The 17131-nt window shown below is 40.4% G+C and overlaps 1 protein-coding gene across 4 annotated transcripts in view; it reads left to right on the top strand.

Moving 5' to 3' along the window:
• SYT1 (synaptotagmin 1) overlaps window positions 1-17131 on the top strand; it is a 326137-nt gene that overhangs the window by 256093 nt on the left and 52913 nt on the right. For all 4 annotated transcript variants that reach the window (XM_083699415.1, XM_083699412.1, XM_083699414.1 and 1 more), the window contains exon 8: window positions 16769-16886. In XM_083699415.1, coding sequence (XP_083555541.1) covers window positions 16769-16886 — 118 coding nt within the window. The remainder of the gene's footprint in view (window positions 1-16768; window positions 16887-17131) is intronic.

The following is a 17131-nucleotide window of genomic DNA, read 5'->3' as shown; positions in this document are numbered from 1 at the left end:
AGCTTTACGGCAGAGGCCGGATTTGAACCGAGGATTTCCTGACTTGAGCTCTGCCCCTTAGCTACTATGCTACACGTGGAGCTTCAGCTGAAATCCTTTATGCAGTTACATGGGCTTAAATTCCCTTTGAACTTAATGAGGTATGCTTCTGAGCAGACCTATGTAGGACTGCACTGCCAGAAGGCTAATGCTGCAGTATACGTGGTTATTCCTCTTTGTCAAAACCCGTGTTCATTTGACATAATAAAAGCACAGGGCTCTTCATGGTTCCGATTGTTGTGCTGGTCCCGGTCGTGTTCTTTGGTATAGCGTCTTGCCGTGCCAATGAACACCTGTGCATTAAAGTGTAAGTCACATACACTGTAGACTTATGAGTCATAGCTTCATTTCAGCAATGATAAGAACAGGGGAGGGTTTCCACTGCAAATAATAATAATAATAATCCTGACTGCAGTCAGTGCAGAAGTATAGCTCAGCATCCTCTATTATGTTTGGAAATCTTTCTTGTTTCAGAAAATGACATGCCTGTTGGATGATTGTATTCATGCAATAAATGTTTTCCATGATAAATGAAGTAAGCCTTCAATGTTGTTGTTTTTTGTTTTTTAGCATCTTTCTGATTATGTGCTTGACGCACTCAAGTGAGCAACCAATAAATGTGGGGAATTGCCATTGTTTAGTGATTAACTGGAAAGTTAGATGAGGTTTGTTTTTCTTTATGCCTGATAAATTATTTTCTTGAAAGCAAGTGTGCTATGTTAGAATAATTTAGCATTACTTTGAAAAGAAAACTTACTTTTAAAAGATGAGGTAAAAATTCATAGTTTTGATTTCGTCTTGCAGTTTAGCACACTTCTTATCTTATGCAATATTTTGTGATCTTCAGGACTGATGTAAACCTTGACCTGTTGCTGCTATTTTGAGATTATTTCAGTCTGCACACTTCACCTCCAATAATTCAGAGCCTACAGCAGACCCCATCTCATGCTGAATATGTTCTGCTGGTCCTTGGGGCTCCTTGTGCATCTTTCACAGAATTGTAGAGTTGGAAGGGACCCTAAGGGTCATCTAGTCCAAACCTGTGTGCAGCAGTTTCAACTAAAGCATCCATAACAGATGGCCATCCAAACCTGCTTACAAACCTCCATGGGAGGAGAAGCCACCACCTTCCAAGGGAGTCCATTCCACTGTCAAACTGCTCTTAGCATCAGAAAGTTCTTCCTGATGTTTAGGTGGAATCTCCTTTCTTGTAATTTGAATCCATTGGTTGAAATAAGCTTGCTCCACATTCCATATGACAATTGAAGATGGCTTTCTTACCTCCTCTCAGCCTCCTCTTTACCAGGCTAAACATACCCAATTCATTCAACCATTCCTCATAAGGCTTGGTTTCAACTTGGTCGCCCTACTCTGCACATGTTCCAGCTTGTCAATATCTTTCTTAAACTGTGGTACCCAGAAATGGTCACAGTACTCCATTTGTGGTCTGGCCAAGGCAGAATAGAGCTATTACTTCCCTTGATCTGGACACCATTGTTCTGTTTATACAGCCTAGAACAGCATTAGCTCCCCCCCCCATTTTTCCTTTTTTGCTGTTACATCATACTGTTGATGCATGTTAAGCTCGCTGTCTACTAGATCCTTTTCACATGTAGTACTGGCAATCCAGGTGCCCCCTCCATCTTATATTTGTGCAGCTGGTTCTTTTTGCCTAAATGTAGAACCTTACATTTGTCCCTATTGAAATGCATTTTATTAGTTTTGGCCCAGTTCTCCAATCTGTTAAGGCCATATTGAATCCTGTTTCTGTCTTCTGTGGCATTGGCTACCCATCCCAGTTTGGTGTCATTTGCAGCCCATCAATACCTTCATCCAAGTCATTTATAAAGACGTTGAGCCCAGAACCATTAGTGAGCACTCTTTGGGTTTGGTCTGTCAACTAGCTACAAATCCACCTAATAGTTACCTCATCCTGCCCATATTTTACCAGCTTTTTCCACAAGAATATCCTAGGGCACACTGCAATGTTATCAGTTAAACGGTCTAGACAAATATGTGTTGCTATGTAGAGAATTCTACTTTAGGGCAAGTTATTGTAATATAGATGTTTCTCCTATGAGTCTGTGGCTTAGAAATCTTATGTATTTCAGCTATGGAAGTTCTGCTGCGATTTTCCCAATCTCTGCTGAATTGTCTTTGGTTCATGGCTTGCGTAGGTAGATGGCAAGACTTTATTGTAACACTTCAATATCCTAAAGATACCAAGTAAAACACAGCAAAAATGGAAACTGGGTTTAATTAGGCCAGATGTGCATTGAGGGGCACATGCTTGTCTTGTTAGTGCTCATGGTACCACGGCCTGCCCCACTAATTCCAGAAAAAAGCATGATTAAAATAGACTTAAAATCCTAAGCAACTGGATCCCATCCAAAATAGTACAACAAGTGTAATTATGTTTAATTACTGCTAAGACATTTTTTAAAAACAGACTTATCTTTATTTTAATTGCAGAATGTAACATTTGTCACAGAAAGCCAAATTTGCAGGCAGTCTGTTCAGTTATAATAATACAAATTGTTATGACAAGTTTTCACTTATTTATTTATTTTTAAACTTTTTGCTGATAAAGAATCACAAGAAAGCTGGCAATTCATGATGGGGAAATTAATCCTTGAAATAGTTTGGTTGTGACCCCTAAGGGTGGAAGCATATTTTAGCTTCCATTAATGATGGTCATGACCACTTGCTTAATCACCTAAACTGACCTTAGTCCATCTTCTCTCTTAAGTCTTTATCTTAACTGCTCTTTACACAGAATTCTGTTGTTGTACATAATAACGCAGAGTTTTAATGAGCGGCTGTGGAACAGGAAGATGCATCTGACAAGCTGTTGCCCTCTTCATTGCACTAACTAAAAATTCAGTCTGTTTCCCAGCCCTTTCTCCTTAAAAGGGTCAGGGATAAAATCAAAGGATGGGGTTTTAATGAGACATGAGAGGCTTCCTTCTGTATCTCGTGACCCAAGCAAATTTAAAAACCAGCTTCATGACTTTTCCCCATTTCCCTACAGAACAGCTGATTAATAAGTCAATGTTGGTGAAGCACTTTAAGAGATAAGAAGCGCTGTGTAAAGTATTTGTTAGGCTTTGCGAGAGCTTGAAAGAACATCTCCAGTCTGTAGGATGGCTGGTGAAAATTGTATAGGAGAGATCACATGAGCTACAAGTCAGGACAACATCTTTCTAACCTTCCTCCATTCAGCCTTGTTAATGTTATACATAATTGCTATGTGTGTTGCATAGCTTCAGGGAGAGTCAGACTCCCCGAAGCTAGGCAAAGAATTGATGAAAACGGAGTAGGAGAAAGACAGCAGATCACTAGTGGATGGCAGATTAAGCAGCAGGCTGGAAAAAGCTTGAATGATGGAGCTGTGGGAAAGGGACCAAGAAAAAATAAATTAGGAGAGAACAGTCTTGTTTAACTTTTTACTTTTCTTATTTATGTATGGGCAGATGATAACCCACCCCAAGAACTTCAGGCGAGGTAATGAAATCCATTTGTTATGTAGGTAAAGCATCAAACTACAGGAAGGCTACCCCACTTTTGCAAACTAAAGCAATGCTCTGCATTGTGGAACTTTGTGTTTGCCTTTTGCATTTCCTACATCAGCACTTGCTTTCACAGCAGGTGCGATAAACCTGTGGCTCTCCAGATGTTATTGAACTACAGCTCCCATCATCCTTGGCTATCAATCATGCTTGTTGGGGCTGTTGGGGATTTTAGTTCAGCAACATCTGAAGAGCCACAGGTTCTTCATCGAATCATAGCATTGCAGAGATTGAAGGGACAGCGAGGGCCATCTAGTCCAACCCCCTACAATGCAAGAATATCAACTAAAACATCCATGACAGATGGCTATCCAGCCTCTGCTTGAAAGCCTCCAAGTAGGAGGGGAGTCCACCATCTTCCAAGGAAGACCATTCCATTGTTGAACAGCTCTTGCCAACAGAAACCAAGCTTGTGTTTTAGCAAGTGAAGACTTAAATCCAACCTTGAACTATGTGATTACTGACTGGTATGTTCTTGTGACACTCATACACCCCTTTGTCTTCTCCACCATGACAAGGAAGAAACATTAGCAAAGTTCAAGAACTCATTCTTGCCTATCAAAAACACTTGGACCAGCAAAGGGTTGGGTCTTGGGGGAGAATTTCATGTGCCAGGTAATGAGGCTGGGAAAGCTGCATTTCACTTTTACCACCACAGAGTTTCTCATTATTCTTTTTATTATACTTAAGTGCTGTACAAAAATTAAACAATCACACAGGCCCTCGATTTGTTGCAAACTTTTTTATTGTGAAGTGAATGATCCAGCAGGAAGTTTATTCTTCTGGGCCTTGTACAGGAGAATTTCTCCCTGGATGATGCCAAAAAGCAATGGAGGGGAAAATATGCATTTCTGAAAAGGTTATAGACAAAGAGTTGGGAGGAGCAACCTGAGAAAAAAGAAAGCTTAGTCATTTTCTTTGCATTCCTCCTGCCAGTTTTTAAATGCCAATTTAGACCATGTCAGATTACCATAGTAACCACTTAGCCTCTTTTCAGATCTTGTTGTATTTTCACTTTAGTTTAACTACTTGCTGAACTGACATTTAAAGCACTTTGTATCGTAGCTATGATAGACAGAACATATTTATTAAACAAAAAGAAATGAACGTCTTGCACAAAGCACAGTAATGAAAAGGGTAGCAATTGGATTCCCATTGTAAATTGCTTTAATAGCCTTAGACAGGCTGTATGGTGCTAAGGAAATACTTAATAGTGAATACCCCTCAGTGAATTGAGAATGTGCACTTTATAATGAGAAGACAGTTTTTCAGTCATAATTTATCCAAGATGGTTGAGTAATAAAAAAGACACATTACTTCATAAGAACGTAAGAAAGCCTTTGCCAGATCAAATCAAAGTATATCCAGGGTTCTGTTTCCAACATGGGTAGGCAGATGGCTTTGGAAGCTCATAAGAAGAATCTGAAATCAATGGACTGTCCTAAGATTTTCTCATCTGATATATTTAAAGGCTTATATTTATAAGTTTCTTATATAACCTTTATTAGGTACACCCACCATTAATTGGTCCACTATCTAAGCTAGTAGTTATTGCCACCCATTGAAGATGTGAGTTTCTCCTTCCAGTCAGCTTTATTTGGGTGATCCCAAGTTGCAATATTATGAGGAAGGCTAGAAAATATTTATGTACTTTCACCGCATTTTTACCAAGACAGAAGTGCCAGCATTATAACAGGAAAAATTAATGGAACAACTCCCACATCTGAATTCTCCCTTCCTATTGCAAACTGCTTTGGGTGTCTGGGGTTTTGCAAACTCCATTGAACAGCCGATCATAGCACTTGCAAAGCCCAATGCACCGGGTTTTACGCAGGACTCTTCAGGCACTACTGATCAGCTGGTGCACTTTGAAACCCCCTTTCAGCCTAGCCACACCTTCACCTACCTCTGCATGTGGGTTTTGCTTGACTGAAAGAGTCTCGCAGGCCAAATGGGAAGGCTGGAGGTTCACCACCCCACCTTAAAAAAAAAAAATTGTGGTCTAGAAGTGCTTTCAAAGTGACTAATAAATCGGATGGGAGTTGAAGGATAAAAAGATTGAGGACGGTGCAGGAGGAGAAAGAAATAGGCAAGAAGGGAAGTAGGGAAGAAGGGAAGTAGAGAGATGAGACCAGAGAGCAGGCATTCCAGTCTCCCAGCATCACTGCAGCTTATTATATTGCTGTGTCACTTCAGTGTACGTCTTGTATATGTAACATTATTATTCTAATTTCCTATTGTGCCAACTATTTCCTCAGTGGAGCTTTTCTTTTTGTCTCATCTGAAAATGTTACAGGATGTCACAACAGCTGGTTGTGCAAATGACTGGCAAATCTGCCTTCCTTTCTTCCACTCAAAAGCCTTAAAGCATAATAATTTATGTGGCTCCTCTGAAGGTGTATGCGTTACCGCCACATGTAGGTGGGTACACCTCATGCATCTTCCCATGGTAGGAAGATAAGGAAGTCCTTGAGGTGTTGCAGTGACAGTGGGAGAAAAAATGATGGATGCCCATAGGACTGTTTCTGCTTCTGTTCCGAAGCTGTACAAGTTCTGATTACTAAATGAATTAGTTTCCCATCTGTGGTAGCTATTCCTCCAAACCATTTGGGGCAGGGTATATTATTAATCTATTTAAAATTATTTATATCCTCTTCCCCAAAAGGTATCGGAGCAGTGCAGAAGAACACTATGAAATATTAATGGAAGAAAGAAAACCGTTAAATTCTCAGCAGCCCAAATAGCTATGAGGGCATAAAAAGCATGGTTACTCCGAAAGTTTTAAATTGCCCTCCTAGGGGCATCAACGGAATTTATTTATTTATTTATTTAGTTGTTTATTTAGCAAGATTTATAGGCCACTTTTACACACACACACACACACACACACACACATATATATATATAATCCTCTAAGCAGTTTAGAGATAAACCTACAAATATCCATTTTAAAATAGTTTTTAAAAATAAAAACAGATTTTAGAACAGTAGACATAATAAAATACAGGCAAAATCAGCATTTTTAAAAACAAGTATACAGAATGGAATTCCAGGTCTTGGTAGGATTGCCTAAACAAAAATTGTTTGAACAGGCATCAAAAAGAGGGCAAGAGTCAGCATGGAAGCCCTGCTGCAGGAATAGGGAACCCATGGCCCTTCAGATGTTGCTGAACTGCAACTCCCATCATCCCTGACAATTGGCCTTGCCTGCTGGAGCTGATGGGGTTTGGAGTCCCAACCTATCCCTACCCTGCCGTATGTGTATCTTATATCCTACACCAGCCTTCCTCAACCTTGTGTCGTCCAGCTGTTGTTGGACAGCAGTTCCCATCATCCCCAGCCAATATGGCCAATGGTCAAGAATGATGTGGGTTGTAGTCACCAGGACAGCAGCTGGGACAGGTTGTCACACAGTGCTCTTCATCAGTGATGCGTTATGTCAGGATGCCTAATTCCAACATTACTGAATTCTAGCAGCTTGCTACTGTTTTTCAGTTCTTGTATATATGCATTCCTCACTTTCCTATCAATACAGGAAACTGGACCATACTCATTCACGCATGTGTGTTTGAGCACCAACCAACCAGAAGTGTGTTTGTTGACAGCAGATATATAAAGTTCCTCCTGTATCCTTACAGAGAATGTTAGCAATTAAATTAGTTCACGTAACATTCTCAGATTGTTTGCTATTCTCACAGTGCAATAGACCAGGAGTGGATTGCTCAGGACCACGTTCCTTTGTAGGCAACTTTTCTGGGGGAGAGGGGGGTTCATGCCAGTATAGATGGAGCCATAGGCAAAAGTTGGGCGGAGCAATGGATGTGACGCTTACCTTTGTACAGTGGGCTACGTTCCAACCAGGCAAAAGCCCATGCAGGGAAGTAAGCAAAACACATTACCCAAGGCACATGAGAAGGGTATGTGGCAAGGACAGTGAAGACTGTAGCCTGGGGAGCAGAGAGCAGTGGCCCAGGGTGTGTTCTAAGGGTTGGACAGAAAGGCCTTGAGGGGTCTGCATTTGGCCTTCAGGCCTCAGGTACCCCATCTCTGCAACAGACCAACTCTGCCAGACGAAATCCTGCAGACAATCAGCTACTGTGTGAAAGAATGGATGTAATTTAGCCAAGGGATTCAGAAGAAGGATCCCTTTTCTTACTTTTTCTCTGTAACATGTTATTATATAGATTAGTAGCCTTGTTGGAAGAAAACCTTTTACTCTACTGGTTCAGCTACAAAAGATTTATTACCTTGCTCCTGTGATTTTAGCCTGTGCATTATCAGATCTGCAGTGTGTAGTTTTCAATCTGTGGCAACAATCACTTTTAGATTCCAAGACAATCTCTTGATAATGTGAAATGCATTAACTGAACTTTAAATGCGTACGTGGCTCTACTATTGGAAGGTTTTTAAAGATCAAGCAAGGGCAAGCTATTATTGCTTGCCTTGGCCCGATACAATAGGATGAAGATTATCTTTAGACCAGCTACAATAGCTACATAATTGTGCCATAATTATGGGAAGGCTTTGGTGTTTGACTTTTTATAATGCCTAGTAATCCAAAAAGAACATCCTGTGAATGTATTACATTTGCTCTCTGTGTTGCACTTAAAAAACTGTTCTTGCAGAGAGAAGAGCCTTGCAACGTGTTATAGTTAATAAGTTTTCCCTGCTGTCAAAAGTAATAATATTAATGTGCCATTCTGAGTTAAATTAATTGTGCTTTGCACAGTGGTTTGCATAAACGTGAATGACATGTAGAAATGTGTTCGGGCAGGGTCTTGGAAGAAGCCAAGTGGTGGAATGGAATAAGATGCAATCATTAAACATAGTGAATGACTGGATATACAAATGCATCTATTTGGTAGAGGATGTGTGGGGGAGATTAAAAAATAGATACCCTGTCATTCTTTTGGAGTGCGAGCTCAAGTTCCTTATTCGCTTATCTTTTTTACCTATTTAGAAATAAGATTTCCGTTACTTAGGAGATAAATATATTTAGCTCCTAATTTAAGCCATAGGCAATCTAATTTCCAAATCTTGGCCTCCTGTTTGGAAGTGAAAGTGCACCTTCATTCACAAAAGGTACTTGAGATGAAAACTTAAGTACCTTTCACCTTAGTTTCTGGAAGAGGCAGCTGATTGTAATTACTTTGAAACTGTTGGCCTTGAAGTGGCATGTTCAGTCCATAATGATGGCATTTACGCCCCCATTAATCTTTTTTTGTTTTTCTCTTTGACAGAAGCGCTTTCTAGAAATGGTTAAAATATCATTATAAATACTAGAAGGACAAGGCTAGTAAAGGATGACTCACACAGAGTATTATGGTCAGAATGATCAATCTGCTCTCTGCAGGAGGTTAATTGGCACAATTCATGTGAATAAAGTCAGCTGCCACAGTTGCCTGGCTCCCTCACAGTCTGACTGATGTTTGAGCAACTTTGGATCCTCGGTAGTTGCCTTGATGACACTGACACAAATGTGATGAGGAATGACCAGTTTATCATGGAAAGGAATAGATATTTCCTTGAAAAAGTGATAGCCACGGTTATAAAATTGGTCATGATCCATTGACTGCATTCCTGTTAAGATTCAGTAGAATGACACATGCATAAACGGTCACTGGATTATATAGTTATTTTTAAGATTCTCCCACTCCTGCATATGTACAGAATACATACATGATATGGTATTTTGATTTAGAAACATGAATAGTGATGATGATCTTGAATTAGCTACCCTACAGTTACTGGAGTAATCCACTAGTCTTTGTGCCAGGACCGTAATTAATGAGCCAAGTAGTCATAATTCCTTTACAGAGGCATTAATGGATCTTTATCATCATTATGCCCTTATGTTACATTCCAGAAGTAAATAAACTTCTTCAATCTGTCATAGAAAGAATAATTTTCTTGTCTTCTTTCCCTGAGTCCTACTAATTTTGTAACCATGGCATTTTAGAAATTTACCAGCTATGTACTTCTCCATCATCTATGGATGGCACATTTAAAGGTTTAAATAGAGTCAGGATTCTATTTTGGTTTCCATAATTTAATTAGCAGCCATTTCCACATCTCTTTTTCTGACAATCTCCCCCAATAATCAAGATTTATTTCTGACGTGATCCGTAGGGAATGGGTATCCTAAATTATCTTTGTTGGTTGTCTCCAGAACCTAGGCATTATCTTATCATCTCTCCATCAGTGCCTGAAACCTGCTCTTGACTACCCACATTTCCAAAAATGATCAGATTTAATAGCAGGTCTTTATTGGAACCAAAATTCCATCTGTTCATCTGTTTATGATTACTTTCATTAAAGTTGGTAGAAATAGAATGTTCAGGTCCATTTTAGTAAAACGTTGGCTGTTGTTTTATGGTCTATAACCATAGAAAGAAAGAAAAAAGGTTCCATTCTCTAACAGAGTGCAACTCCAGAAAAACTGAGTTAAGATAAAACACTCAATTGTAGGTTTTACAATTTTTTTAAAAAATCCATACATACTATAAATGTTGAGAATGCAACTCCTATTTTCTGTGTGTGTGTGTGTGTGTGTGTGTGTGTGTGTGTGTAAAAGAGAGAGAGAGAGAGAGAGAGAGAGAGAGAGATCTTTAAAAAAAATGTTATAAACCTTGTCACTTTACCATTGGTTTCAGTATAAAAGCTTTGTAACTAGAGTAGGTATAAAACTTGTTCAAATGCAAGATATTTAATTCCTTCACACAGTGTTTTTTTTTCTTTTCTCATTTTTCTTCAAAATGAGGCTACTCTCATTTTGACAAGAAAATCACCATTTTATAGTTCAAATTGGGAAAAATAAATACAGTAAATGGACAAAAGTACAAACATTCACAAAATGTTTAGGGCTACATGTCCCCCCCCCTCCCCCGAAAAAGCACTGCCTGCACAAGAAATGAAAAGACAAATCCTTGGAATTATAAAAATGTATACGAAGAGCAAAACAAATTATACAAAGTCAAACCTGTTCAATCTTACCCTTTTAGTTTCTAGTTCCAGTACAGCTATCCAAGCAAGGATAATTATTTTCAAAAACCATTAAGAAGTAGCACAACTGCATGTGCCTGCCTCCTGTAGTCTGCCTACTATACAACAAACTTTAGCAGCAACCATAGCAGCTGCTTTATCCATTATTACCAATTAGTTCGATTTTCTGCTTGTTAGACCAGACAGATGCTGTGTATAATACAAACTATAACAACTCCTTTGGGTCATTTTCAGACCTGTTAGTAGTATGAATCTAGGTAAGGACAGTGCAATTCCATACATGCCTACTCAGAAGTGTCATTGTTTTCATTGGCACTTACTCCCAGATAGAGATGCATGCACCTGTGAGTCTCAGTCTCTTTATTTAACTTTGTTTTGCCCCCTTTCCACATCCATTTGCAATTATTATTACTATCAAAATTCCTCATAGCCATAACCATTTTCATGCATGTCTCCATTTTGTCTGTAATTTTGCTTTATATACAATTTTTGCAAGCAGTTGTACGTTATTTTCACATATACATGCATTTTGTTTTCAATTCTCTCTAATACGCACATTTTTGTGCAATTGCTTTGGCTAGAGAATTGCATAGGGGGGATTTTTAGTGTGAACTTCAAAAGTAAGCTGCATTTCAGTTTCTGTATCGGTTCGGAAAATCCATATTAGGTGTTTTCACATTAAAATGTGGACTGAATGGCATTCTTCCCACCCATCCTTACACTTAGGTAAGTATGCCAAAGTTTAAAGCCCAAGGGAGGGCTTCTTCTAGACTCTTCAATAATAAATATAGTTTGTGAAACTATATAAGGAAACTTACTATTTGGGGACATGCTCCTCTCATTCTCCCAAAACAGAAGTCGTTTTTTAACAACAAAAGTACCGTATTTTTCGCTCTATAACACGCACCTGACCATAACACGCACATCGTTTTTAGAGGAGGAAAACAAGGGAAAAAACATTCTGAATGAAACAGTGGATGTATCATTTTTGTGCTTCATGCTGTGGCCACAGACATGTGATCTGATGGTGAATTTGGGCTGACCCAATGCAAAAATCCTGAGAATTCCTGTGGATCCATGCTTTTTAACCACATTTTTGCACCATTGCAGCCCCAGGCAACAGTGGGTGCGTGATTTGGGGGGGGGCAGGCTGTAGCCATGGACATGCTATGTGATCTGATGGTGAATTTGGGGTGACCCAATGCCAAAATCCTGAGAATCCCTGTGGATCCATGCTTTTTAACCACATTTTTGCACCATTGCAGCCCCAGGCAACAGTGGGTGCGTGATTTGGGGGGGGCAGGCTGTAGCCATGGGCATGCTATGTGATCTGATGGTGAATTTGGGGTGACCCAATGCAAAGATCCTGAGAATCCCTGTGGATCCATGCTTTGTAACCACATTTTTGCACCATTGCAGCCCCAGGCAACAGTGGGTGCGTGATTTTTTTGGTGCAGGCTGTAGCCATGGACATGCTATGTGATCTGATGGTGAATTTGGGGTGACCCAATGCAAGGATCCTGAGAATCCCTGTGGATCCATGCTTTTTAACCACATTTTTGCACCATTGCAGCCCCAGGCAACAGTGGGTGCGTGATTTTTTTGGTGCAGGCTGTAGCCATGGACATGCTATGTGATCTGATGGTGAATTTGGGGTGACCCAATGCAAAGATCCTGAGGATCCATGCTTTGTAACCACATTTTAAGTGGGGAGCGAAGGAAAAACAAAGAAGGGGCATTAGAGGGGTGTGCAGAGAAGCAGCTGGCTAAGAATGCAGGAGATGGATTTAACGGGAGGGAGGAAAGAAAGGCAAAAGTTTCCCCCCACCCAAGCCAGCCATATCTCTCTCTCTCTCTCTCTCTCTCTCTCTCTCTCTCTCTCCCCCTCCCCCCTCTCTCTCTCCCTCCCCCTCCCCCCTCTCTCTCTCCCTTCCCCCCTCTCTCTCCCTCTCCCGCAGCAGCACCGGAGCTTGCCTGGAGGGGAGGGGCTTTCCCTGCTCTTTGTTCCGTTTCAGCAAACACAGCAATGAAACAGAGGAGGGTGGGCAGTAAGACCCTGAGGCAGAATGCAGGAAAGCAGCCGCTTCCTCTTTTCAGGTTTCGCTTCTCCGTGCAGCGTGCAGCGCCGCGATTTGATTTTTGCATGATTTTTCGGCTCCAGGGACCACACATTCGCTCTATAACACGCACAGACATTTCCCCTTCCTTTTTAGAAGAAAAAATCTGCGTGTTATAGAAGGAAAAATGCGGTATTTAACACAGCAATCCAAAGCGTGTGGGTGAGGGACAATCGCCAACATGGTGAAAGGTGTGTGTGTATGAGTGGGTGTTTCTCCATTTCCCCCCTCATTTTTCGGGGGGGAGGGTATTTCTGCTTCCCCCCCCCTCAGGTACAGGGGCATGCCATGAAGGAAATGGGCAGGGCTTGGTTCTTTGGGATCCAAAACATTCCTCAGTCCATATTTTGTGCTTGCCTCTGTGGACAGAACTCCTCCACTTCCCATAGACCTTTCTCGCTCTCCACCAATCAAGAGGGACACCCAGAAAAAAACTTATCCCCTCCCAGGGACCGAAGGATTGCACTCTTCTTCATCATCATAGTCACATTTTGTTTTGTTTTGTCAAAGCATATAGAATATTCAAGTGTACATTTCCTAGAGATAGTCGAATACTGCAAGATATCAACCTCTTTTCATTAAGCTTTGCTCAATACATCACTAGGACGCACATCACTAGGAAGTGAGGTTTTTTTTGTTTTTTATTTCAAGTTAAGCCGCTTGGAGCCTTTTTCGCTTTTTTTGAGCAGGACAGTTTCTGGCTCAGTGATGCTTTAAATTATCCTTTATTGTAAAGCAGAAAATGGTGCTTATGCTGCCGATTAAAGCTTTGAACTCATTTTGGTTCTGTTCAGTGATGGCAGCGTTGTGCGTAAGGAAATTATCAAGCTGCTTGAGCAGAAGGAGCCTTCTGATTGGCAACTGAACGCTCGGAGAGAAGAGGTTAACCTCTACGAACCTCACAGTTGGACGGCTCTAACGCTAGCCAAAAGTTTCCATCCAATGATCAGAGCAATGGCTGAAATTAATTATTTATACATTAAAAAGTTGAAAGCTAAACCTAATGACAATAAAGCACCTCTGTGAGATAATCACCTCAGCAGAGGCACTTCACTGTACCTCTTAGCCTGGCAGGGATTTGCAATTATCTTACAAAACTACACCTCTAGCTAGGGTTTTCTTTTCTTTTCTTTTTAAGTACAGCATGTCACATGCTAGCACTCAAAATTGGAAGATATAAACGCATCCCAAAGGAACATCTTTGAAATTCTGGATGTATTTGTGGAAGACGTAGGACAGGTTTCTACTAGTATCTGCTTATCTATCAATGGATGGATGGATGGATGGATCAATAGATGATAGATATTGTGTACTTCAGTATGTGTGGGCTTTTCAAAGAGCATGGGAGCTTTGCCTTTGACTTGAAAAGGGTTGCAAGCTGTGGCCTGCAGATAGCTTACTGGTGCTTTGTAGTGTGAACTCAGACCTTTTTTGAAGCTAGCTGATAAAATACAGTAGAATTGAGTGAAACGTACATTGAGTGCTCCAGATACTGGGTTGGAATTGTGCCCTAAAGGATGCTGTACGCAAGACAGTAAAATGGTTGCCCAGATGACGGATATTAGAATGCCATAACTAAGGAAAGCAGATAGAATTACTATGGGAGTGTGGGGTGCCGGAGGTACCCTAAAGGATATGCATTATCATTATGACTGCCAAAAGATTGCTCATTTCAGCTGATAATCTTAACCTGGTTACCGTGAACCAAGGTTGACTTAATAACCAAATCCTGCTTCATAGCGAAATCTGGCTAGTACTATTAATTGTTATTAAGATTAAGATCAGTGTTGAAGTAAAACTAAGGTATCACCTTAGGGCCTTCTGGCAGTTCCCTCACTGTGAGAAGTGAAGCTACAGGGAACCAGGCAGAGGGCCTTCTCGGTAGTGGCACCCACCCTGTGAAACACCCTCCCATTAAATGTCAAGGAGATAAGTAATTATATAACCTTCAGAAGACACATGAAGGCAGCCCTGTATCAGGAAAGTTTTGAAACTTGACATTTTATTATGTTTTTATATGTGTTAAAAGCTACCCAGAGTGGCTGGGGCAACCCAGTCCAATGGTTGGGGTACAATTATTATTATTAGGTATTATTATTATTAGGTTATTATTGTTATTATTGTTATTATTGTTATTATTGTTATTTGGGTGTGTGGTGAAAATGGCATGGCAGAAGGAAGGTGCTATTTGAGGGTGCATATGTGTAACCAGCTTGTAAACCCTTAACTATGGTTAAGAAATTGGGGGCATTTATGTTTACACAGGCTCCTTGATTTTGATAATCTTTCCTGCGAATGGAAGGCTTTCTTCAAAGTTTATTATCATATCCCTCAAAATAACTGTGGAATTAAACTGAACACCATAAGGAGAGCTGCCTGTCAAATAAGATCTGGGAAGCCTGAAATGCCTAATTAGAGTGTTTAGCGAAGCCTGAATCTCCAGTTAGCATTATGCATAGATCTTAGAAGACAGCCAGCCTAATATTCTTAATGAACATTGCTGAACAGCATGTGTTCCTCTGCTTACATTCTCCTTGTATCTTCAAGCTTGGCTATATTCATCTTTGCATTTGATACAAAGCTTCTGTAATTTGTAATTGCAGCTCAACTTTTCTATATGCTACGGAGCTACACTATTTTTAGGAAGGCCTTTAGCAGTGCAGCACCACTGATTGTAGCTATAGGGTCTTCTGTGAAACATTGAGTTCTGAACAAAACTAAGCACTTCCAACCATTGATGACATCATGTAGATACCATTGTGTCTCTTCCAGAAATACATGTGCTGCCTGCTTAATATATGAAAAGCAAAATGCTTCTTGCAAATAGTCTGTTTTATCACAATGCATTATGAGAATGAGCACAGTCCGTTGTTTTTCTGACAGCAAAACTAATAGTGTTCAGATTGCTCTCACACCCCACAGCTAATCCAGTATCTGTGCTGAAGGGCTATCTAATAATTTTCAGCAGCAAACTGTGAGCTAACATTACAGGCACAATTTGGGAAAGTACAAATTTGAAATGCATCGTATCACCTCCTGCCATTTTGAAGGCTAACATCTGTCCTTTTCTGCAAGAAATTGCCATGGAATTTGTATGTGTGCATGCTGTAATGTTGACCAGGTTGGTTGCCACCAAACCTTTGGCTCCTAGCTGCCTTCACCAGCTGAGGAGGTAACTTTCCACCTGCAGCAAAATCCAGTCTACAATTCAGCAATAGAAGCAACACCTGGCTTCAATTAGTGCTCCTAGAAAAGGAGAAAACTGCACTTGTGGACCATTCCCAAAGGGGAGACACCAAAAGGGATTGTTTCTTTGGGGTCAGTCCAAGGGTGAAGGAACCACCCTTATTTGTTATTGTGTGTGTCCCCCCCCCCCGTGATGTCTGTAGGATTTTTAAATATTTTTATGTTATTTATTAAATTTCTATACCACCCTTCATCAAGACTGTCTGCAGCTCTAAAGGAGCCTAACTATTTAAAATGATTGAAAAGTGGATGAAGAAAAACTAGTTAGGAATGTCAAATACTAATGTATGGCTTAAAAAAAACCACACACACCATGATATTATTGAGCTAAATGAAAAAATATGCAAATGGCCTGAACATTAGCAAGCCTGTGTGCCATCACAATTTATGGGATCCAGTCTTAGGTTAAAGAATTCAATCTCCTCGTTAATAGGACCGAATGTCCTCAGCATTGTGTCCATTGAGTTAAAAGATACCTGTGAAAGGCCTGGTGTCAAACTTCAGCACAGAACTTTGTTACTGGAGCCAATTCATATGTTACATTCTAGGGGGCTGAGGTTGCTTGCATATGTGAGTCATTCCATATTTTTCATAAGCAGGCAAAAGGTAATGTATAAATTGGCTCCTTGCTATTTCTTAGCAAGTAAAATCTTGGGCTCCTTTCTCTGGCTGTTAAATAGCTTGACAAGAAGTAGTTGAAACTGAATATTAAAAGCTGTGGTTTAAAACAATGTTCCTGGCGTAAACTTTTTAAAAGGGTATATAAATGACAGTTCTCTTTGCTCCTTCTTACAGCAAGAGAAACTAGGTGACATCTGCTTCTCTCTCCGCTATGTGCCTACTGCTGGCAAGCTGACTGTTGTCATCTTAGAAGCAAAGAACCTGAAGAAGATGGACGTGGGCGGCTTATCAGGTAAGCTGATGGCAGGAAGCATACCACAGCGGCTGTGCTAGCATTGCTGTCCAGTAACAGTTTCTCACCATTAAAAAATGAAGATGGTTGCTCATATGCAGGCATTACATTTACATTGAGATGACTTCCAGGTGACACGTTTGTTGAGCATTCATCCTGATTTGTTTGTGGGGAGGTCATATGATGCTGCATCAAGTCCAAGCTCTTCTGAAGCAGGTTTGTTGCACAACAGCATCGGATCCACT

This window comes from Podarcis gaigeae, assembly GCF_964106915.1.
Source record: "Podarcis gaigeae genome assembly, chromosome: 10".
NCBI lineage: Eukaryota > Metazoa > Chordata > Lepidosauria > Squamata > Lacertidae > Podarcis > Podarcis gaigeae.
The sequence above is the reverse complement of the archived record's forward strand: the minus strand, read 5'-3'. Positions and strand labels throughout refer to the sequence as shown.